The sequence below is a fragment of the Oryctolagus cuniculus genome, chromosome 15, assembly GCF_051225735.1.
Source record: "Oryctolagus cuniculus isolate XC-2025 breed Fujian yellow rabbit chromosome 15, ASM5122573v1, whole genome shotgun sequence".
Taxonomy (NCBI): Eukaryota; Metazoa; Chordata; class Mammalia; order Lagomorpha; family Leporidae; genus Oryctolagus; species Oryctolagus cuniculus.
In genome coordinates, this window is record NC_142881.1 from 37,152,842 (window position 1) to 37,176,113 (window position 23,272).

Sequence of the window (23,272 nt, forward strand, 5' to 3'; positions counted from 1 at the left end):
TCCAGCTAATTATCATATGATCTCCAAAATGTTACATGGTTTCATTCTTCAAAACCTGCTGTTTCCTGTTCTGTGTTATAGTTTTAAACTTACACTGAAGATAATAACAGCCCCTTGTTGTGGTTTTGCAATGACCTTTGGCCTAATGTAGTGAAATTCTGCCTTGACCAGTTACCACTCCTTGACAAGAATTTGTCATGATAGGCAGAATTAGTATTACAGGCAGGCAGAAAGTGGCATTCTAAGACTCCAGAAAAACAGGGTTGCTTTGGGGAAATAGTTGAGAGATTGAAAGAGAACATACATGCAAGAAAGCAAACAAACCTGTAAGAAAGGAAGATAGAAAGGATTTTCCATCAAGGAATGGAAAATGATTAGGTGGTTTTGTGGCCCAATTTGTGCTTATTCAGAAAAGATGAGAGAGGAAGGGAGAGTTTTTGGATAAAGGGGTCTGCTGGTGGGTGGTGATAGGGTTCTGTTTCAGGGCAGGAAGAAACCTGGGGGCACTGAACAAGTATTTTCTTCCTTGGGGAGTCCTAGGATTTGCCTTCACTGGGAAGCTCCACCAGGATCTGCTTCCCTGGCGAGGCAGAGACAGATGGGAGTGGCAGAGGCAGGGAGCGATGACCTGCAGACCTCTTGACATCTGAATGACTGCTGGCCTGGTCCTCTGTCCAATAGGAGGAAGAGGTACTAGAGGAGCAGGGGGTGAGAGCCTAAAGGAAGGAGATAGGTTGATACCCACTGGGGAAGAGCACAGATGGGGATGCCAAAGGCAAACTTGACTGCTTCATAAGTTATCCTAGGGTGGCCAACAAGTCAGCATTGAGTGGGCAGACAGACACCATGTGATAAAGTGTCATTGTCACAGGCAACTGCACACAGGGTGGTTTACAGGAGTGTTGTGTTGAGCTTTCCAGAACATGAATACTTGCCTTGCTAAGTTGCTGGAGTTGTGACAGAGCCACTCGTGTCAATTTGTATGACAGCAGACATGTCAAGTCTCTGAACTTCAAATTATCAGGAGACTGAATTATGTGGCATGCAGGGTCTGCTCCAGCTCTGAACTTCCATGGTCCTATTAAAATGGTCAGATCAAAGACAAGGTACATGACAAGTCTGCTGGGTGATGTGATTATTTCACACTGCAAATGCTAGGATGAGCAGTTTAGCTTTGATCCAATAGGCTGAATGCAAGAACAAGAAGTGTTTCAGGGATGACACGAACAAATGCTGCAGAGAGTTTGAGTGAAAGACTTCAGCTACACTTCTGAATCTCATAACATGATGGTCTTTGGTGGCCTTGATAAGAGCAGCTTGTGTGGAGTGGTGGAGCTGAGCCCTGACTAGGGGTGATGCAAGAGAACATCAGAGAAAGGGAAGTGAGACTGAAGAAAGTTGATTCTACAGAGGAGCTCATGGCAGGAGTAGAGAAACGGAGCAGTGATTCTAGGGAATGCTGCGCAGTCAAGGAAAGTTTTGTGTCTCCAAGTTGGAGGCGATATTTCACATGTTTTCACTTTGATGGGAATGACTCAGCAGAGAGGGGAGTGCTGATGCGCGCATACAGAGGTGGAGATCGCAGAAGCAAAATCCTTACGTGGGAAGAAGTGAAGGGACCCACGCTGAGGTGGGAGGGTGACCTCAAGAGTAGGAGAACAGGCAGTCAGCGGAGCACAGATGGAGGAGGATGCTTGCTTAGGGTGGGCATTGTGTGCAGATTCTCATTGGATCACCTGCTGTCTCAGGGAACTAAGAAGCAAGGTCATTTGTTACCTGACAAGGAGAAGGATGGAGAGGGTATCAGAAGCTTTCAGGGGGCTGGCGCCGCGGCTCACTAGGCTAATCCTCTGCCTTGTGGCGCCGGCACACCGGGTTCTAGTCCCGGTCGGGGCGCCGGATTCTGTCCCGGTTGCCCCTCTTCCAGGCCAGCTCTCTGCTGTGGCCAGGGAGTGCAGTGGAGGATGGCCCAAGTCCTTGGGCCCTGCACCCCATGGGAGACCAGGATAAGCACCTGGTTCCTGCCTTTGGATCAGCGCGGTGCGCCGGCCGCAGCGGCCATTGGAAGGTGAACCAATGGCAAAGGAAGACCTTTCTCCCTCTCTCTCTCTGTCCACTCCGCCTGTCAAGAAAAAAAAAAAATAAAACAATTGTAAAAAAAAAAAAAAAAAAAAAAAAAAGAAGCTTTCAGGGTACAAAACAGGTGGGAGTACAGAAGGGTGAAGTGATTAATTTGGTTTTGTTTGCTAATTAGTGCCCATTTTAGATAAGGATCTAGGAGAGTTTGGACTCAGATGCCTTGGAAATGTGGTAGAATAGCCAGGCAGCCCTGTGAGCCCACTTAAGGTTTGTGGCCACAAAATAAAAGTGAAACCAATCAGTGAGGAGTGTGTTCTTCTGAGCCAAAGTCAGTCTCCTGGGTGCCGGGGTAGAGTAAGTTGAGAGTTAAATGAATGATGAAGATGAGAGAGCAGAAGGGATTGAGAGGCACCTAGGGGCCAATTGCAGTTAAACCACAGACTCTAGGCTGGGCTGGGAGAGAAGTAAAGATGTGGAGGGAGTTGGGGACGGGTGGTGGTGTGGTCAGTAGGTGGAGGCTGTCTGTGTAGCTGGAGTAACTGATGGAACAAACAGGAAAGATGCAAACCTTGGCCCCTCTAGGAGGTTGGATTGTGTTCTTTGAAAACATATGTCTACGTGGAATTTCACAAGGTGACCTCATTTGGAGATAGGGTCTTTTGCACATGGAATTAGTTAAGATGAGGTCATATGGGATTAGAGGAGGCCCTCAGTTCACCCAGGGAATAAGGGCACGTGACCACAGAGACTGAAGTGATGCGGCAACAACCCAAGGCCTGCTAGGGAGTGCCAGGAGGCCCCAGGTAGGAAGAGGCAAGGAAAGATCTTCCCTGGAGGCCTCAGAGGGAGGATGGCCCTGCCAGCACCTTGGTTTTGGACTTCGAGGGTTTGCAACTGTCAGAGAATGAATTTCTTTTGTTTTCAGTCCTCCAGTTTCCAGGACTTTGTTACAACAGCTGTATGAAGCTAACACAACCCACAGCTTCCTGTGCAGTCAGTGGTTCCCGCGTTAGTGTTGTCATCTGTAGTCAGGAAAGAGTCCTTCTTGGGAGAGCCCCTTGGCCTGTTGATCAGGCTCAAACCTGCGGTCATTAGCGAGGTCATGTCAGCACCACCAACAGTTCAGTCCTGAAACAGTTTGTGCAGAAGGTGTGTTTAGCAGGCACTAGCGCCCCCTCAATCTTTGTGGAACACTCGGAGTAGCAATGTTTAATCTTGTGCAGCTTCCTGCCACAGAGAGACTTCCTGCTCCAGGATCGTTCTGTTGCTGTCTCCCTAGCTCAGGCTTGCTCTGATCCATCCTGTAAAGCCTGAAGTCTGAATAGCAGAAGTTGTTTCCTGAGCGCGGGGCTCTTCATTACCTGAGTCTCTCTCTAGAGCTTACCAAGAGCTTAGTAAGTGTTTGTCCAGCGTGCAGCACTGCAAAGGGGTATAATGCAGCACTGGTCTGCTCTCCTGCCTTCTGCCACAAACCACCACCAACCCCGAAATGGGAAGGAAGTCCCACTTGAGCCAGGATGATTAAGGAAGTAAGGCTTAATTATTTAGAGGAAGCTGAGTGCCCTCTGCCCTGACCAATGCTCACTGAGTCTAGAGTGAGTGTGCAGAAGGGTAGCCGGCCCCTCCGTGCTTCCTTAAGGTGGGGACTGAAGTTGGGAAGGGCACCTGTTATCTGTCCAGGACTCTTTGTTGAGAACCGTGCAGTACCTTTGCAGATAGTTGAAGAACTCCACAATGTGTGCGCAAGCTCAGGATCCCAGTACCCCTCATTCCACAGGGATGAAGCCCCTCCTGTGTACAGGATTTGTGTGAGGCATGGGAGTAATTACAAAAGAAGAAAAAAATGTTTGAGAGTGGGGCAGGCCCATGAGTGAGGACCAGGAGGAACAAGGTGTGTGGGTAGGAGAGGGTGGGCCTGATGCCATGTGGGAGAGGCAGGGAAGGCCTGGCAGAAGGCAGCAAGTTTCACCTGAGACTGGAGGGAGGAGAGAAGCTCACCTGCAGGAGAACAGCGGGAGGAGAACCTAAGAGCTTGGATCCAGTGCTGGAAGCGAGGCATCAGGGCTGGAGCAAAGAGGAAGAGACCTAGATCTCCTTGCAGAGGACAAGGGTAGCCATTGCCCGTCTTTGGCTTCTCTCCTACAGCCTGGTCTCAGAAGCAGTTCCAAATTAGTGACCCGGGTTTAGCTCATTTCCCAGTAACCTAATCCAGGCAAGGTGCTTCTGCTTTCTGGCCATTTTTGTGAAATGAGCTGAGGTTCTTGCTAGTCTAACATTCTGTGGGGCTGTGGCTCTTTGAAAGAGGATCCAGAGTTGAGTAAGAGGAGCGGAAGACAGAGTGGGAAGTCACAACCAGTGAGTAGGAAACAAGAAGAGGGGCCCAGGGAAGAGCGTGGGAAAGTTTAGTCAGAGCACTCGGAGGAGAGCTGCGCTGATCCGCAGGAGTGCGTGTTTGCCTCCAACTCCAGTGTGAGGATACAGAGTAGGGCCCTGTACTTAGCACCAAGAGGTCATGGTTGACCATTGAAGAACAGAAGCTGGGCTAAGATATACTAAGGGTGAACAGGTGGGTGGTGAGGCGGGCTCACCCTGGACTGAACTGTGAAGCAGCACATTGGGGGAGCCCTCTCCTCACTCTGCCCCACCCCAGGTGCCTCACTGACTGCTCCATCCCTCCCCATACCACACACACACACACACACACACACACACGGGCTGCTTCCAAGGACCTGTTCTGTGCCCCAGAAAGCTTTCTTTCCAGTTTTGCTATGGTCTGCATGTTTGTGCCCCATTGCCCGCCTCCCTAATTCCTATGCTGAACTCCTATCCCCAAGGTGATGGTCTTCAGGAGGTGATTAAGTCATGTGGGGTTAAACTCTCATGAATAAGACTAGTGCCCTTAGAGTTGACCACTTCTGCCATGTGAGGATAAAGGGAGAAGGTGCCATTTATAAACCAGGAAACGGGTCCTCACCACACACCTAATCTGCTGGCGCCTTGACCTTGGATGTCCCAGTCACCAGAACTGTGAGAAATAAATATGTGTTGTTTATGAGCTGCCTGAATGGACTAAGACACCAACCATAGCCCATAACTCAGTGAAACTAAAAAGAACATTCAGGTATGCAATACTGCTTTTTGCTGGGCACTGTGTTAAAGGCTTTGTGTATGGATTAAATTTTACCTTTATTGGAAATCTGTGGTAAATGCTAGTATATCCCTCATGTTATGAATGAATGAACTGAAGCTTAAAGTCACATGTCTGAAAACTGGGCTCAACTACAGGTAACAAGCCTCCAGGGCAAGCTTTCATGAGCCTTGTTGCGGGGCCGGTGCTGTGGCGCAGCGGATTAATGCGCTGGCCTGAAGCGCCGGCATCCCATATGGGCACTGGTTCAAAACCCAGCTGCTCCACTTCCAATCCAGCTCTCTGCTATAGCCTGGGATAGCAGTAGAAGATGGCCCAAGTCCTTGGAACCCTGCACCGCATGGGAGACCCAGAAGAAGCTCCTGGCTCCTGGCTTTGGATCAGATTGGGGAGTGAACCATTGGATGAAAGACCCCTCCCCCACCTCTCCTCTCTCTGTAACTCTGACTTGTAAATAAACCTTAAAAAAAAAAAAAGAGCCTTGCTGCACAGCAGTCTAACTGACCTAAGTCCCACCAGGGTGTGAATGACAGGTGGCTATATGTGCAAAGGAAGTCTCTCATGAGATTTTTGCATTGGAAAGGAGGAGTTTCAGAATCCAAAGAAAGGACATGTGAGTTCTGGAGTTTTCTGGATAAAAAATTGAAGAGAGCCTTAATCTTTAAGGCTCTCTTTAAAGATTAAGGCTCTCTTAAATTGTGTTCAGATTCCCAGGGATTCAAACTATCTGTCAAGAAAAAAACTGAAATTTATCAGTGAGGGTCAAAGAGTTTTGAATAAAAGGAAAGGGAGTGATGGTAAGCAGAGTTGCATTTTATTTTTTTTAAAGAAGAGGAAGATCTATATGTGCTTGAAGGGGGGTAGAAGGACTCAGTGGAGAAAGAGCTCCTGGAAGTGTTCTGGGAAGACAGGACAATTAGGAAGGAGACCACCAGAGAACCAGGAGGAAGTTGGGTCTAGGACACAGCAGAGGGTGGTCGTGGGGGATTCACTCTGCTGGGCAAGGAACACTCTCTTCCCTTCAGTGCAAAGGGAAGTTAGAGACATAAATGCAGGGACAGTTGTGTGTTGAAATGACAACTAGGGGGATAAAGGGAGAGCAAAATGACCACTTGGGTCTGCAAGAGAGTGAGGGAGTTTCTCATCTGCTGTGAGGGTGGACTTGGGAAACAGAAGCACAAAGCAGACAGCCCAGGCAGCTTGTGAACAATCTTGAGAGCGCGGCTGTACAATGCAGAGGGTCAAGTTGAAGTTTTTTTCAGGCAGATTCTAGTTGTCCAGGCATTTTCTCATCTGTCCATCCCCCTGACATCAGGCTGGGTCCAGAGATGAGAGCCAAGCCTAGTGATTCCAGCTGATTCCTAAGGCACCATCCCTGTGGTCTCCAGTGTTACTCATCTCTTTGAAGGCAGCCTGAGCAAGTGCCCCGATACACCATGAACACATCCCCCAAGTATCTGAGTCTCAGCAAGTCCCAAGGCAGTGTCGCTGAAAGCTTCTCCTTCACCAGCCATCTTGGGAACTCTGAAGATTTAATAGCAGGCAAAACGCTCCCTGTTCGGGAAACCAGAGTGTTCAGACACATCTGCAGAATGACAGCCCTCTAACTCTAGATTTCTCTGTGCTGTTTCAGGAGAGGAAGATGATGATGATGAAGGTGATGAAGATAGGATGGATGGTACAGTCAGGGGCCCTGGACCCAGGGGCCCGGTTGGGACAGTATCGGAAGCTCAGCTAGCCCGGAGGGTCACCAAAGGAAAGAACAGCCGGAGGATGCTGTCCAACAAACCTCAAGACTTCCAGGTACAAACAGCCCAGATGCTCTGCTTCCTTGTTTCACTACCACCTTGGTCATCTTCAGCAACTACAGTGATGCTGTGAGGGACCTATTCCCCTGGGCAGTGGCTCATCTAGAAGAAGGGACAGACACAATAAGAAGAGTGCCCATCTTTCTTCTGTAAGCAGGAGTGGGTTTGGTCAAGCCAGCTGAGGTTCTTCAGAGAAATGAAACTGCAACCTCTCTCCCAAAGAAGAGAAGCACAGCTATTGCCTTGCGCATAGCTCTGGGCACCGCCTTAGACTTGGGAAACAGTGAAGGAGGGAGTCCATGCATCATCAAGGCCCAGGATGGCCATGTCAGGGGCTGGAGTCTGAGCAGGAGCCTCGGCCTGGTCCTGCCCTTCCCAGGCAGGCTCTCAACCCTACCTACGCCTCCTGGATCCTCCAGCCCAGCCCCACATCCCCTCTTGGGATGATGACAGGTGGTCTTCCCCAGGCCACGAGCACCAGTGCCCTGCGAAGCTGTGCTGGCCTGTCTTCAGCAACCCTTACAGGTGACATTGAGGATTCCTTTCCACCGCACACCGGGCAAGGATCAGTAACAAGTCCTCTTCTGTGCTCTCAGATTCGCGTCAGAGTGATAGAGGCCCGACAGCTGAGTGGCAACAACATAAGGCCAGTGGTCAAAGTCCATGTCTGTGGCCAGACCCACCGAACGAGAATCAAGAGAGGCAACAACCCATTTTTTGATGAGGTAAGCAGGCAGAAGAGGCATGTTCCTGCCCAGTGAGTCTGTCCTGTTGGCTGCACCTCCCTGCCTTCCACCCGTTCTCCCTATCCACAGGGGAGGGGATCACATGAGCACACTTGACCAGCTAAAGACGATATGGAGTTCCAGAGCTGAACATATGAAGTAAAATACCACGAAGTCACTGGCCCAACTTCATCGTTGGTTCTCGGAACTGCCTGTGTCTTTCTTCCTGTGTTTTTGCAACAGCTTCCCAATGGCTGCCTCCCCCTTCACCCCTTCTGGTAGAGCACAATATGTCACCGACATCTACCTTTGCTTGTTCTAATTACATGATGTCACTGAGGGACAACTCTGACTAATCTCAGTTTTTTAGATGTCAAAACTTACTTGGCAACAAAAAAATAATATATATGAAAGGAAGACAGTTATGGACAGACATGGCTCCCCCTTACCCTATACAGAGAACACAGTCCTGTTCCTCTTGACCTCTTCTGGAACATTCTTCAAAAATACTTACTACCTTGACACTCACCTCACAGGTCACAGAACGCCATGGCAGGGCCCTGGGCAGAAATGACAGGCTAGGGAGTTTTCCAGAGCCCAGCTCCACTCTGCTGGAGGGGACACGTTTCTGAGATTCCTTGCACCTGCATCTCCTGCCCTGTTATCTGAGCTGAGGCCTTGCCTTGCCTTAGTTTCCTACCACAGTTTCTCTTTGTTCTCTGTGCCTTCTGCTCCCTGAGCCAGCTCTGACCTTTTTTTTTTTCTTTTCTATTTCTATGTGCAGAAGAAACTGGTTTCTTCTTTCAGGGGCTCCTGTTTCCTCCCCTTTGTTCAAGCTTTGCAGAAGGCCCTATTTTCTTGCCTCCTCTGACTTCTCTCCTTAGATGAGTCACAGATAGCCACATACAGCTACGGGAAAGCTCACACGAGAGGTAGGGTGCACTGAGATGGTGCACTTGTGTGGACTTTGGGAAGGCTGGGAGAGATTCATGTTGAAGGAGAGACTGATTGGGAGGGTGAGATGCCGGATGTCATGTGGCCTCAGGCTGGGACTGGGGATGAGCATTTGTAATGCAGGCTCCATGTGTACTCTGCTGCACTCCGAAGAGCCCAGCAAGCGTCTCCACCTTCCTCATGCTTTTCCCATTTTCATGATTTATTGTGACATCAGATCTCTTGGCAAAGGTGAAGAAGCAAATCACTGGGCATCTAAACAGACTCATAAATTGGCCTTGAAATTTTACTAAAAAAGTCCTATAAAAAATTCTACTTTATATACTCATCTCTCCAAAAAAAAAAAAAAGCAACAAGCAAAAACTGCTATAGATTTTAAAGAATTAATAGCCAAATGCTATGTATGATCCTAATCTAGATACTAGATTTCTTTTTTTTAAAGCTAAGACAGAATTCTTTTTCAGAACAATTAGAGCAATTTGAAAATTGTTAGATGTTAAATTTCTTGGGTATGATAATAGTATTGTGATTACATAGGAAGATCTCTTTACTCTGAGGAGATGCATGCAAATGTATTTTTGAAAGCATGAAGGATCATCTAGAACTTTCTTTCAAATAATTCAATTTTAAAAAGAGAAAGATAAACCAAATGCCCCAAGATTGCAGCAGTTGGTAAACACAGGTAAAAGCTAGTATTTATTCAACCTTCATGTAAATTTGAAATATTTCTAAGTACAAAGTTGGAGGAAAAAACCCTCAGTTGGAATAAATGGTCCTTTTTTCTCTTCAGATTAACATGCAGCCGACATAGTACAATCTCTATATACCTAATATTAATCTCCCAAAAATCAACTTTCTTAAACTTAGCTGTTATGATGGGTTTAAATGCAGCCAATATTGCTCTGCTCAGGCATTCACACAATCTAGTAGGCAAAGTTGTCGTTGAAGTTGTTTCATTAGAAAGAAGAGAGGAGGCCATTTGGTGCAGAAGCTTAAATCACCGCTTGGGATGCCCGCATTCACATCAGAAGGCTTGCTTTGAGTCTTGACTCCTCTGCTTTGAATCCAGCTTCTTGCTAATGTGCATCTTGGGAGTCAGCAGGTAATGGCTCAAGTACTAGAGTCCTTGCCACTCAAGTTGGAGACCTGGATGGAGTTTGGACTCCTGGCTTGAGCTTGGCCTAACCCTGGCTGTTGTAGGCACTTGGGAAGTGAACCAGTGGATGGAAGATCTCTCAATTTGTCTCTCTTTGTCTCTCTCTGAGTCTTTCACATAAAATGAAATTGAATAAATATATTTTTAAAAGAAAGAGTAAAGTTAGAATCACTGACCAGAGTGATAGACCTAAAAATATTAGAGAATTAAATGTACATCAAGCCCTAAGCCCTCAGTTTAGTGAAAGCTGCAATATGAAATCATCTTAGATCTTTATTTCAGGTAGCTAGCATCACATAGTAGTTGATAAATGCTACACTTGTCACCTCTTTCCCCAACATGCAGAAGTGTGTCTACCATGAAACTTAAACTTTGGGGCCTTTTCCAAGGTCCAGCGTAATTGAACATAATTTTGAATTTATGCTTCTTGAGCTGTTAGGTGGGCTCCCAAAATTATAGCATCAGACATCACTCAACCTGAATGCCCTGCTAGCATTTAACTGTGTTCTCTATTGTTTTGGTAGCTATTTTTCTACAATGTCCACATGACCCCCTCTGAGTTGATGGATGAGATCATCAGCATCCGGGTAAGGCAGCAGTGAGTAGGGTGGTGCCATTCGCTAACTGATTGACGAAGGCAGTGACCTTTTCTCGCTCTCTCTTCCAGGTTTACAATTCCCATTCTTTGCGGGCAGATTGTCTGATGGGGGAATTTAAGGTTGGTAACCACAGTGTGCTTTATCTAGCCTACATACAGATGAGAACTTTCCTAATAGGACACCCAGTTCCTCAGGTGTCTGTCTCGGTGATACCTTATGTGTTAGGGGTTGGCGCCATGATCCCGGCAGAGGGCTGCCTGGGTCCTGTCTACTCCTGAGGCAGACCACTGGACAGTTCCCCAAGCAGGAAGTCATCAAACTGCCACGCTGGGGCCCTTGGCCAGTGTTCCATGTGCGGATGAAACAGAAGGAAAAGTGCTTGACCATGGCAAGAAGCCCAGCACCCAGCTCCACTCACCAGTGGCCCCAGAGTCCCACCTAGAAAGCCAGTTGTTGTACATCTGAAGTATGAAAAGAAAGCCAGATCAGGAAGGGAAAATGCCGCTTCCTAAGTAACTCACTTGGCATTAAAAGACAAATACGTGGGTGACTTCTTCCCCCCAGTTCTACATGGAAGGGGTTACCTCTCAAAGGAGGGCGCTTTCCTCACCAGAAGTCTGGGGATTATCTGGGTCAGGCAGGCTTGCGCTCATGCCACCAACAACTCACACATCCTAAGGGAACTCATTTAACCACACTGACCATTGGTTTTTTCATCTGTAAGAATTAATATGATCTAAATGTAATTTACATCCCCTATTGGCTTAGAGTATTTGTAAAGAGTTAGTGCAGTGACAATTCTGTATTACCACTTAGTCATACTGGACTGGCTTCATTTTCTTAACATACTTGTAATTGCTCAAGCATCTGGCTAGTAACATAACCCAGATGCTGGTTTTTAATTGCCATGAGCCAAATATTCTATACAGTTGATCTGTTTATTTTAATGGCTGCCTTTTAATATCTTTCTTTTCTTGCTGCTACCCATTTATGTACGTACTTATTAGGACTCATGGTGGGGGGGTTGTAGTTACCCCCCCCCTTTTTTTTCCAGTGGAAAGACTGTGTTAAAAGTGAACATTTTGAAGATTTTTCAATTGGTGAAAGATACTAATGTGGTTTAAGGCCACCAGAAATTGAGTGGAGATTACCCCTTTGGAAGGTACCATTCTTATGAGCCAAGAATTTGGTGTTTAAAAATTCATCTTGAAGGAAGAACATGTAATATACTTTGAAATAAAAGCTTAGTGACCTTAAGAGCATTATAACTGATAACATTGTGAATGGGGTAAAGTTGTTAAATGAATAACTTTCATAGTTTTCATGCACAGGCAAAATGTATTCACTAGATTTCTACATAGTAATCTGCTTTTACTTTGTAATTTGTAGTCCTCAAAAGACTTATTTTTTTTATAAAGTCCATCCTTACACTTAGGTTTAATAAAAAAAAAAGAAAGGATCATCATGCAGAGTAAATGAGGTAGTGTGTGTAAAGTATCTGGCACATTAGAGTGCATAGTGAATGATTATATTAGCATTGGCATTGGTTGGAGGCAGAGGAATACTGGATAGGCAGTTGGGTCAGATGACTTTCTGTAAAGTGACTTCTGGTCCCAGTTTGTGACTTTCAGTGCTAAAACCAGGGAAGGCTCAGGCAAATTGGCATGTGTTGGTCACCTTGCATCCATGGTCCCTTCCAAATACAAGTCTAGCTCACTCATGCAACAGTGATTCATGGAGGGGCTTCTATTGCCACAAGCAAGCAAGGCATTGGGGATACAGAAGGGCAAGATGAAATGATTGGGTCCCACAGATATTTAGGTCTAGTCATGAGCCTTGTATCAAAGTATAATGATGATGGTTTCTTGAAAGTGACTACACTATTTTAGAATCTACTTAAACTACTTTAAATTATTATTTTTGCAGATTGATGTGGGATTTGTTTATGATGAGCCTGGTAAGTAACATTCTCCCTTTCAATTTGAATTCTCAAGTTCATTCCTTCTAACTCTATAAGAGAGTCTAGGGACCAAAATTCTGGAGATCAAGGAGGCAAAGTTAGAGAAAAACATTTCCTTAATGGGGAAGAGAGGAAATGTTTAGTGGGAATGAGTAACAATAGCTTATGATAAATGTCCAGTGTTGTAACATTCAAAAATAGGTAATTTCTGTATTTTGTGAGGATATTTCAATCTTAGGGAGTCTTGTTTAAAACACACCAGGACAGAAGGTTGGGAGAGTACACAACAGGGGATATTAACATGTAGACCCATCTGAGGGATAGATAAGTCGTGATGAGGCTTCCAAGAAAATGCTTGTTTATCTCACAGCAGATGAGCTCACAGGCCTGTCGGCATCTCTGTAGAGCAGCCCTGTCCGCAAACCCCTCTTTTAGGTCACGCTGTCATGAGAAAATGGCTTCTTCTCAACGATCCTGAAGACACCAGCTCAGGTGCCAAAGGTTACATGAAAGTCAGCATGTTTGTCCTGGGAACCGGAGATGAGCCTCCCGTGAGTCTGAATCTCTGCCTTGTCCACTTTGCACATACGAAAACGCCCAAGAATTGAGCAGTCTCGAATCAGTAGTTGTGAGTGGAGCACGATTCCCCTCGCCTCACTCCACGTTGCTCCTGCTCTGCGCTAGTGGCTCTTCCCTCCTTTGTGGAGTTGCCTTTCCAGCTCAGTTGGCTCCTTCCTGACGCCTGTGAGAGAGTGTTTAATTCAGAAGCTCTGCATGTGTTTTTACGACTTCCTTGCATGTTAGTGAGACTGATCTTTATCTAGAGAGCATGGCTTACTTGCAGGATCAGGCACTGCACCTAAAGGGACAATGGCTATTCTGGGAAATTGGGCAGCAAACCAGGAAAGAGTAAGTGGCCAGAGTGAAATTGGAAGAACCTCAGGAACATGCACACATACTTTCCTATTTGATTCTCTTTGTATTACAAAAAGACACAGAAGCATAAGAGCATTGATTGTGTAGAGTGGTTTTGATGTTGCAGGAAAATGGGCAACTGAACTCAGAAAATTGAAACACAAAAAATCCTAAAGCAAACAGTTTGAGTTGCTTCATTTCACAATTTGGCTTTTTCCAAGCGCTGCCTTTCCAGATGTGTGATTTTGATCCCATATCCCCCAATAGCCTGAGAAGCGAGATCGTGATAATGACAGCGATGACGTGGAGAGCAACTTGTTACTCCCGGCTGGCATCGCCCTCCGCTGGGTGACCTTCTTGCTGAAAATCTACCGAGCTGAGGATATCCCCCAGAGTGCGTATTGATTTAATCTGCTCAAGATTATCAGTTACCTGCAGGATGAGATGTGCTAAGAGCATACTTTATACTCACCACCGTGGGTCTTTCTTCTGGTCCCATTGAAAGCATCCTGAATAGGTTCAAGGGGCAGAAGTTGGTTGCTGATCATGTTTTTTGTTGAGTACCTGCCTTTGATCCATTCTGCTCTATCCCGTCTTCCTTCCCTGTTCCATATCTTCTCCTTAGAGAGTGCTAAGGAGGTGAGTAGATGGCACTTCCAGCCCCTTTTCTCCCATAAGAAAATGTGGAGTTGATAATATAATGTGTTTGCTATTGGGCTATCAGAAACAGCTGAGTAAAGGGTGGTCCACTCCCGGTAGCTGGAAGTCTGTTGGTACTGTACGATGAGGTATGTTTGCCAGGGTTTGGACGCATTGGAATCACCTGGAGCGATTCCACTTACAAGGAGCAGCCCAGCAACTCCTCTGTGGCTGCTGATGGCCCAGCCTCCTGCCTGCTTCCTGCTGGGCCCTGGAACTCGGAACCCCTCTTCAGGCCCCAGGAGGCAGCACCCACTATATGGATCCTGCAGCCCTGTAGGATTTGCTACTTTTCCTGGGCAACCTCTCCCCTTTTGAAGACCTTATGAGGCTTCACCATGTCATCTTTCCCACAGAAATGATGAAGTAATTAAGTGAAACCTTACATCATACTTCCCGCCCTGACCTGTTCAATTGATCTCTATTCACTTCTGAGCTTGCGAAATAGAAAGCGCTACATTTGTAGTTGATTGCACATGCTATTTTTTATGATGCCAAATTTTTTTTGGTTTCTCTGAACAAGTGTGTCTGGGCCTTTAACTCTGTGACCCAGAGTGCCTTTCCCAAATTGAAAGCAGGCCTCAGTCGGGAGTTGCCGGTTGCCCTGCCCGAATGGACTGACTTTTTTCTAATATTTTCCTACATAAATGATCAATTCTCAACATCATGAATTATCCATTTATTTTTCAAAGTATTCCTATTGATTTTTTAACTTTGTAGGGAGAAAACATTTTCTTTCCCTCTCAGCTAAGACAAAAAGGATTTCTGTTACTTTTGCTTGCTACCCCGAAGAGAGACTCTTAACAGCAGCTGTTTTCATGTATAGGAGAGATTTGTGTATTTTGCTGAATGATCTCTGTTCTTTTAAGAGACTGAAATTTGATTTCTGTTGTGCCACATTTTACTTTCCAGTGGATGATGCCTTCTCACAGACAGTAAAGGAAATATTTGGAGGCAATGCAGACAAGAAAAACCTAGTGGATCCTTTTGTAGAGATTTCCTTTGCTGGAAAAAAGGTTTGTACGGGACCGCAATGCAGTTGCCTCTTGGAATGAATGTTTAAAACATTGTGCTTTCCTTGGAGTGGATTCCTGCTTACTCTGTGTTACAGTAGTCCCATGAGCAGCGAGGCACTCTGCAGGACCACGGCTAATCTGAGTCTGAATGTGCCAGACTCCTCCACAGGTTTATATTAGAGTGGAAAGTATGCAGGACTCAAATTGGAAAATTCATATTTTGAAAGATTAGAATACTGAAAGCTACCACAGAATTATTGACATGATTTTCCAGATCCAAGCATAATCTTTTTTTTAAAAAAAAAAGATTTATTGATTTTAAGGACAAAGTGGCAGAGAGAGAGAGAGAGAGAAAGGATATCCTCCCTCAACTGGTTCACTTCCCAAATGCCTGCGACTTCCGGGAGGAAGTCAAGAACCAGGAACTCCATCTGAGTTTCCCACGTGGGTGGCAGAAACCCAGATATTAGGCCATCATCTGCTTCCCGGGTGCATTAGCAGGAAGCTGGATCAGAAACTTGGGATAGCTGGGACTTAAACCAGGCACTCTACTGCAGAATGTAGCCTAACTGGCTGCATCACAACGCCCACCCCCGAAAACATTATCTTAATGTTAACCACGCCCACTTCCCAGGCACAGTCATCCCTGGTAAATGTAGAGCACGGGCCCTCTACACCCAGCTGCCCACTCTGACGTGTGTCTCGCCTTCTATGCCCCCAGTGAGTGGCTCAAACTGGATAATCGGGCATCTCTGCTCTCTGGAAAAAGCTGGAAGATTCTTGGTGTAGGGACAGCTGTCACCAGCGTTGACACAGAAAGAGCATCAGTGATTGTTGAATGAGATTCCATAGAATAACAACGCACCATGGACAATTACAGGCAGGAAGAACTAACACTGGCCATGTTGTAGAACCATCCATTTGTGAATGCAAGACTCAGCAAGCACATACACCTATCACTGCATGTTATTTCCTAGCAGAGTCACTGGGGTTTGGTGGGAAAGTTCTCAGTTCTAGGGCGAGATGAGGTCTGCTGTAGATTCAGAATGCATTCCACTCCACAAGCAAGCAAATTCCTTAACCTTTTGAGTGATTTCCTGAATTGTAAATGGAGAATGGTAGTAATCTCATAGGATTGGAGCCCGCACTATGGCATAGTAGGTTAAGCCTCTGCCTGCAGTGCCTGCATTCTATATGGGTGCAGGTTCAAGTCCTGGCTGTTATGCTTCCAATCCAGCTCCCTGATAATGTGCCTGGAAAAGCAGCAGAAGATGGCCCAACTCCTTGGGCCCCTGCACTCATGTGGAAGACCCATAAGGAGCCCCTGGCTTTGGCCTGGCACAGCTCTAGCTGTTGTGGCTGTTTGAGGAGTGGTCCAGCAGATAGAAGATCTTTCTCTCTCTCTCCCTCTCTCTCTCTTTCTTTCTCTCTTTCTCCTTTTCTCTCCATATATCTGCCTTTCAAATACACTAAATGAAAAAAAAATCTCATAGGATTTTGATGAGGGTTAATTAATTTGTGAAGTAATTAATGTGAGCGTGTAAGTGCTGAATACTGTCCTGGGCTGGGGAGACAGAAGTGAGCACAGGGGATGGCAGTTGATTTCACAGAGCTGACGCTGGAATAGAAGAGACAGACGGTAAACAAGCAAACAAGCAGTTGACTGGGCTCAGCCAGTGCTCAGTATTACATAGAACACAAGGCAGGAGACAGGAAGTGAGGATTGTGCAGGAAGGGTGTTTAATGAGGTCATCAGGTGGGGACACCTTTGAGGAAATGACATTTCAGCAGGGGCCTGGTTGTGCAGAGATCTGGGGGCCTGGTTGTGTTCAGGTGCAGAGAAGGACAATGGAAAGGCCCAAGGGGAACCATAGGAACAGCAGAGGGATGTGGCTGGAGTGAAGCAAACGGGGCTGGGAGGCTAATGGATGGGGTGAGAGAGGAGTGGGGACTGGGCCAGGGAGGAGCTGTGAGCCAGAGTGGGGACCTGGACTTTATAAGGATATTTCACACAGCTTTTGCAAGATGGAATTAAAAGATAAGTTAGGGCCCAGCAATATGGCAAAGCAGGCAAAGCTGCCACCTGCGATGCTGGCATCCCATATGGGTGCTGGTTCCTGTCTTGTCTGCCCCACTTCTGATTTAGCTCCCTGCTAATTGCCTGGGAAAAGTAGCGGAAGACAGCCCAAGTGTTTGGGCCCCTGCCACCCACATGAGAGACCCAGATGAAGCTCAGGGCTCCTGGCTCCAGCACTGTCCATTGTGGCCATCTGGCAAGTGAAGCAGATAATGAAAGTTCTCTCAGTCTCCTCCTCTCTCTAACTCTGACTTTCAAAGTAAATAAATAATCTCTTTTTTTTTTTTAATTATTTTGGCACAAAAAATCTGAAATCCATGAATATTTTGTTCATAATAAGAATTTTTCATGAACTTTTGGAAGACCCTTGTTATTTTCATCATCTTTTGTTAATTAACAATGATTAGCTTTTTATCTATATGAGAGGCAGAGAAATGGACACAGAGAAAGAGAGAGCTCCCATTCATTGGTTCACTCCTCAAATGTCCTTGACACCCAAGGCCAAAGCCAGGAGCTGAAAACTCACTCCAGATCTCCTATATGGGTGGCAGGGACCCAATTATTTGAGCCATCACCTGCTATTCCCAAGGTCCACACTAGCAGGAAGCTGGAGGTGGAAGCTAGAGATAAGAAATGAACCTAGACACTTTGTTTCGGGATATGCCATCCTAGCCACAGACCCCCCACATTCTAGTTATTCCCTGAGAGCTCACTGAAGACGTTGCACAGAGAAGTGATCTGAAAGTAAGGGCAGAAGTGGGGATCCAGATATGAACCAACTGCAGGTGTCCAGGGGAGAAGCATTTCAGGATCTGAACCAAGATATGGGTATATGAAGCACTGAGGCGACGGGTGTTGTGGCTGACTCTGGTTCGAAGCCTGAGGAGCTGAGTGAGCTGAGATAGAAACAATAGAAGAAGAGGTTGGTGGGCAGGGTCCAGAGATCTGTTTGGATGTGTTAACAGTGAGATGCTTACAGATAGTACACAATAAATGCTCAATAAACCTTAATTCTTACACCATTATGTTAATCTTAGAAAAATGACAATTGAAAACTAAGGAAGACATGACTAAAAACAAATTTGAGTTCATAGGAGAAACACAGATTAATGTTAAATTCATATTTTATCAAATAATTTTCAAGAAAAATTTAACCAGGTTACCAAATATATAAATAATAAGTAAACAACTGGAGTTGTAATCTAGTATGTACATATTATAACCTTTAAGAAATTAAAAACTTGAATATCTAGTTTATTTTTATTATTTTGCAGGTTTGCACAAATATAATTGAGAAAAATGCAAACCCAGAGTGGAATCAAATAGTCAATCTGCAGATCAAGGTTTGACTTCCTTTTCTTTCAGAAAAAAATGGTATTTAATTATCGGTTACTGACCAAACTGAAAAATAACTGCTTTTCCCTGTTTCATTTTAACAGTTTCCCTCCATGTGTGAGAAAATAAAACTAACAATATATGACTGGTGAGTTCAAAATAGACATGCGTCTAATTCAACATTAAAGAACTAAACATTTGGATGCTGTGGAACTTGAATCTAGATAATCTCTCTCTCCAGTATAGTTGCTTTCTTTCCAAAGAGAGGAACAAACTGCTCCCAAAACTGGGTGTTTTCCAAAGAAGTAGGAAATCATTGCAGAACAGTTTTGATATTATGGTTCAACTGCTCTTAAACAGGAAAAATGCCCCAAGATAAGAAATCCAGGATTTCATTATCATTAGTTTCTTCAAAATAGACTTCATAGATAGATAAACCATTTCTTAGGAAGAATCACCAAAACGTTGAGAGCAAAGCTTTGATTGAAAGAAAAATAAAACAAGCTACCTAACTGAAGGCAAAGAAAAGTCATTGAAATGTTCCGATGGCATTTTTACAAGATCAGCTTCCTTGCACTGATGGACTGTAAGAAGACAATTCTTGAAATGTTGCAGCTAGATGGATATTCAGCTGGTAGCCTTGAGCTCTCTGAGAGTGGAAACACAGCACATGTCATTGTCATCATGCTTATTATTATCATCGCCGTCATCATTATCAGTGTTCACTTTATTAGCTTCCATTTTTGAGTACCACTGAGTACCTGGCCCTGTGTCAAGTACCTTTGCCTACATTATCTTAGGTTGTATTTAGAGTAACCTTTTGCAGGTAGAGACTTCCATTAGCTTTATTTTACAGAGGAAGACACTGAGGTTCAGAGTGGACAAGTGACATGCCTGCAGTCACTCAGATAGCCAGAACCTCAGGTGGGCTTCCCCTCTCCCCCATCTGGATGTCTCCATAGTTTCTCCTTTGGCCAAATCCATTTGACTCTCGTGTTAGTATTCATCAGTACTATGGTACACAGGACATGTTGGGAGGAGGGAAATGGGTCTCATATTGTTTGTTTGTTTGTTTGTTTTTTTGACAGGCAGAGTGGACAGTGAGAGAGAGAGACAGAGAAAAAGGTCTTCCTTTGCCGTTGGTTCACCCTCCAATGGCCGCCATGGCTAGGGCGCTGCGGCCAGTGCACCGCGCTGATCCGAAGGCAGGAGCCAGGTGCTTCTCCTGGTCTCCCATGGGGTGCAGGGCCCAAGCACTTGGGCCATCCTCCACTGCCTTCCTGGGCCACAGCAGAGAGCTGGCCTGGAAGAGGGGCAACCGGGACAGAATCCAGCACCCCGACTAGGACTAGAACCCGGTGTGCCGGCGCCGCTAGGTGGAGGATTAGCCTATTGAGCCACGGCGCCGGCCTCATATTGTTCATTGACCAAACCATGAGTAATTGAAGGCTGTCCCTTCCAGTGGGTGTAAGAGGGTTACAAGGCACTTGGGACCCTCAGGCTACATACTACAGGTTCTCTAGGGGCCTCGAGAACTCTTGGAAGCGTGGCTTTGGACTCTGCATAGCTCAGGTGACCACCCTGGCCTGGGAGCTGTGCAGACTACTGATTGAGTCATTCCAGAGTTCCCTCTGGTCGCTATAAATGTGGGGTTTATTTATGACCCAGTCTGTTCTCTTCAGACCAACAGTTTAGATGAGAATGTACAAGGAGACCTTGTTTAACTAGGAAATCCTTGAAGCCAGATCTTAGGTTACGTACCATTCAGGGTACTTGCACAACTAAGAGAAAGCTAAGGTAGGTTGGTTGGTTGGTTGGTTTGAAAGGCAGAGTTACAGAGATGCAGAGGCAGAGAGAGAGACAGATGGAGGTCTTCCATCCACTGGTTCGCTCCCCAGATGGCCACAATGGCAGGAGCTGAGCCAATCCAAAGCCAGGAGCCAGGAGCTTCTTCTGGGTCTCCCACGCGGGTGCAGGGGCCCAAGGACTTTGGCCAGCCGCTACTGCTTTCCCAAGCTATACCAGAGAGCTGGATCTGAAGTGGAGCAGCTGGGTCTTGAACCAGCACCCATGTGGGATGCCAGCACTGCAGGCGGTGGCTTTACCTGCTATGCCACGGTGCTGGGCCCCTACAGATTTTTTAAACATAGTCTAGACCCGTCTGGGTGGACAGAAAAGATTCAAATCCCATCAATGTGATTTAATACCCATAAAAAATATTTTTCTCATACTAATTATAATAAGTCACTTTCTATAACCTAATATGCTGTGCTATTAATGAATCCTTCTTCAAAATACTGAACTTTTACTTCCTCCCATGGGAACTTGGACTTGAGAGTGGGCCTGCTGCTAGATGGAATGAACAGAAGGAATGAGGCAGAGAACACGTTCATAATGTGTGACCAACCCAAGATCATTTCATGAGTTAGGCTCACAGGTTCTCTAAGATGCCCACAGAAGGAAAGATACACAAGGTTGTATATACTTGTAGTAGGCATGGGCACATTTGTCCCAACACAGGTAAAATCTGGGTTCTAGGCAAACAACTACATTCAGATGAACACATCTGCGATGGAGTAGGTACTCAATAAATATTTGAATTTAATTAGGAGGAGAATTTTTCTCCTTAGATGTGGTCCATTATAATTGTTAAGCCATCAAAGTAATTAGCATAGACATTGCCAAGTATAAACCTATTTTATGTACTTAGTACTTACATTATACTCATGTAAAATGCCTGTAATTGATTAATTCTTTTTTCACAATAGTATTGAGTGCAGTCATGGGCAAATCCAGGGACCATCTGTAACATCTCAACTTGGTAACTGTAGATTGAATTGCCCCACTAGATCAGTGCTTGTACAGGGTGCTTGGAGAATCCTCTGCATTACAATCAGCTGGGATACTCTTAGAAATGTAGACTTGGTACCCACCTCAGGCTTATTTTATTAAAAGCTCGAGCAGGAGATGAGGGGAAGGAGTTTCCAAATGATGGTACACTAACAAGTGGGCTGACTGGCCAGGATGATTTCAGAGTTCTGAGAAAGTTTCCAGATCTACCTTTTATTTATTGTTGAAATGATGTATCTTCACAGCTGGAAACTTAATCTGTTCTTTTACACAGGGATCGTCTTACCAAAAATGATGTGGTTGGAACCACATATCTCTACCTGTCTAAAATTGCTGCCTCTGGTGGGGAAGTAGAAGGTAAGCTCCTCAGCAGATGTGGAAGACAGGAAAGAGAACTTCTGGAGGAAGAATGACCTGCGGTGCCCACCTGACAATAGGCAGGCTTAATTTTTTAAAATCCAAATGTGATGAGTGAAGTGAACCGCGTCAATGATATTTTGGTGATGGCCAGTGAAACAATTCCTAGTTGAGGCAGCTAACAGTTGAAAGATTTTACCTTATTTTTTTTTAAGATTTTATTTATTTATTTGACAGGCAGAATTATAGACAGCGTGAGAGAGAGAGAGAGACAGGGAGAAGGGTCTTCCTTCCGTTGGTTCACTCCCCAAGTGGCTGCAATGGCCAGAGCTGCGCAGATTTGAAGCCAGGAGCCATGTGCTTCCTCCCGGTCTCCCATGCAGGTGCAGGGCCCAAGGACCTGGGCCATCCTCCACTGCCTTCCCAGGCCACGGCAGAGAGCTGGACTAGAACCGGCACCCATATGGGATGCCGGTGCCACAGGCAGAGGATTAACCTAGTGCACTACGGCGCCAGCCCCCAGATTTTACCTTTCTTACGCCCATCCAACACCTCTTGTCCAATACCTGTTTGCTAAATTTTTGAGTGCCTGCACAGTACCAGAACCTTATTTTTAGAGTAACGTGGACACAAGTCCACCCAAATATGAAATAATATCCTCCTTTCAACTTATTGCTTTGGCAGGAGCAATGAGGTTAGATACCCATGAGCCATGTCATCTCCACTCCTCAGGGTAATATGCGTTGTGTTTTCACTTTAACAAGCATGAGTAATAACTACCACACTTGCTTCTGGTTGTTTTCCCTGCTTGAGAGCTACTCACCTATACCTGGCAACACGGTTCTGTGCATATGCCAGAAACGGTCAGAGGATGAAGGAAAGAGGCCAAGATGATGAGAGAAAAGATCTAATGGCAACATCTTAATTTCAGCATCTTATTTTTTTGTTGCCGAAGCAAAATTTTTTATAATTACAAGTGGACTAAACATATTGAATAAAATGACAGACTGACACAAAATTTCATCTTGGAAACTCAAATTTCCTCTCCTTCTCATCTTGTTTGAGAGAGGACTTTCTGGATGTGTAACCAATACTAACGATCTGTGATGAAGATTTCCTCTCTCGAGACTGTGAAAAGGAAAGGCATTTAGGTGCTCCAGGAGATGGAGCAAAGCAGATGGAGTCTAAACACACCATCTTGTGTAACATTATTTTAAACAGTGGTAAAAGGTAAGAAAGCGAGTGCCCCTGAATGTTCTCTCCTGAGTAGCCCAGAGCTCATGAGACTAGAGCTGCAAGGAGAGAAATGTCACGGCCGGGTAAAGAGTAGGAATAGGCGACAGCCTCTTCTGATTAAGTAAGCAATCCAGTAGCAGCCACTGTAGTTTGAATCATAAGGGTAATCGATAGAGGAATCAAAAGGCATGTTATACCTATGTCAGTGATATAAAAATAACTTAAATCCAATTATCAGTAGCACCAAATAATATCTAAAGGTAATTTTTTAAGTAATATTGATATAAGCATTTTACTTGGTGATATGGTGATAACATCCAGAAGAATTTAAAAGAAAAAAATTAAAGGGAATTAAAGC

The 23,272-nt window shown here is 45.4% G+C and overlaps 1 protein-coding gene across 5 annotated transcripts in view; it reads left to right on the top strand.

Annotated features, from left to right (window-relative positions):
* The window catches only part of MYOF (myoferlin), a 160,910-nt gene that overhangs the window by 54,833 nt on the left and 82,805 nt on the right, over positions 1-23,272 (top strand). For all 5 annotated transcript variants that reach the window (XM_070057607.2, XM_070057609.2, XM_008270211.5 and 2 more), the window contains exons 6-16: positions 6,861-7,030; positions 7,632-7,760; positions 10,395-10,457; positions 10,538-10,588; positions 12,396-12,426; positions 12,865-12,980; positions 13,612-13,738; positions 14,956-15,059; positions 18,411-18,479; positions 18,576-18,619; positions 21,596-21,678. In XM_070057607.2, coding sequence (XP_069913708.1) covers positions 6,861-7,030; positions 7,632-7,760; positions 10,395-10,457; positions 10,538-10,588; positions 12,396-12,426; positions 12,865-12,980; positions 13,612-13,738; positions 14,956-15,059; positions 18,411-18,479; positions 18,576-18,619; positions 21,596-21,678 — 987 coding nt within the window. The remainder of the gene's footprint in view (positions 1-6,860; positions 7,031-7,631; positions 7,761-10,394; positions 10,458-10,537; positions 10,589-12,395; positions 12,427-12,864; positions 12,981-13,611; positions 13,739-14,955; positions 15,060-18,410; positions 18,480-18,575; positions 18,620-21,595; positions 21,679-23,272) is intronic.